General features: G+C 39.1%; 1 protein-coding gene across 1 annotated transcript in view; it reads right to left on the bottom strand.

Annotated features, from left to right (window-relative positions):
- EPRS (glutamyl-prolyl-tRNA synthetase) overlaps positions 1–1,123 on the bottom strand; it is a 110,891-nt gene that overhangs the window by 60,459 nt on the left and 49,309 nt on the right. Inside the window, exons 15-17 of the mRNA XM_012649672.1 lie at positions 840–882; positions 593–706; positions 122–481 (exon numbers count right to left, since the gene is read on the bottom strand). Coding sequence (XP_012505126.1) covers positions 122–481; positions 593–706; positions 840–882 — 517 coding nt within the window. The remainder of the gene's footprint in view (positions 1–121; positions 482–592; positions 707–839; positions 883–1,123) is intronic.

Here is a 1,123-nt window from a genome sequence, read left to right as displayed (position 1 = left end):
TATGTCAAAATATTAGAGCAGTCTATAAACAATTTGTTTATAAGAAGATGAGACTACCACGAGCAGTGTGAATTCACATGCTTACTTAAAATGTGGTCTTGACTCACTCCACCATACTGACCTTAGAAGCTTTTTCAGCTTTTAGCTTACGAACCACCTCCCCTTGTGCAGCAACTTCATCATACAGAGATTTATGTTCCACAATACTTGCTGATGATGTAGAAGAAATATTCTGTATTACTGCAGTAGGAGGATTTCCAGGTTTATATTCCTGGCCAGTTTTCTCCTTATATTCAGCTTTCAAAGACAAAAGCTGTTTTACAGCTGCATCTATGTCTTCCTTTGCTGCTTTCTTGGCTTTTAATTCACGAACCACATCTCCTTGAACAGCCACTCTATTGTAAAGGGCCAAGGAATCTTCAGATGTAGCACAAGTATTATTCACGGAAGGTGCTGGACTTTCCTTAAAAGGAGCAGATGTCTACCAAGACAGAAAACCAGAAGTAAAATAATTAATTCATATTAAGTGTCTTCCAGCAAAATGAAATCAAACTTTGGGGACTTCTGGCCTATACAGTAAACCCCCACCTACTTCTCTAGACACATCACCACCTCTCAAATCCACACCTGTGTGATGACGACAGGAGCTGTGCTTCCATCTAATGTCCCTCCTGACCCTGCCTCCTAGGCGGATTCCTGACTCATTCTTAAAGAAAGAGATTAAGCATTACCTCCAACATGAAAAAGGAATTAAAAGAAATTCATATTCACCCTTTAAAAGGTAAATAAATAGTTTCCTACCATCCACCCTGTAGCAGTTCCTATCCCTTTTCTCTCACCCAAACCTTAATGGCCACAGGGAGTGCTTCTCCGAGAGACCCACTGGAGTTTGACAGAAAAGTATAGACAGGGAGCCAGAAAACCAGGTCACTGTCCTGACTTAGTCAATAACAAATTTTGTGATCTTGGGCAAGGCTTTTTTTTTTTTTTTCTTTTTTCCCCTCACTGATAAAATGAGAAGCTAAGAATAATTGGTAATCAACATACTCCTCAGCTCTGTGCAATGTTTACAACTAAAACAGATAAGCTATTAAAAAGAAAAGGATCTACTATAGCTCTATTA

This window comes from Propithecus coquereli, unplaced genomic scaffold (genome assembly GCF_000956105.1).
Source record: "Propithecus coquereli isolate 6110/MARCELLA unplaced genomic scaffold, Pcoq_1.0 Scaffold300, whole genome shotgun sequence".
In the NCBI taxonomy this organism is placed as follows: domain Eukaryota; kingdom Metazoa; phylum Chordata; class Mammalia; order Primates; family Indriidae; genus Propithecus; species Propithecus coquereli.
This window is presented reverse-complemented; position numbering and strand designations above follow the sequence as displayed.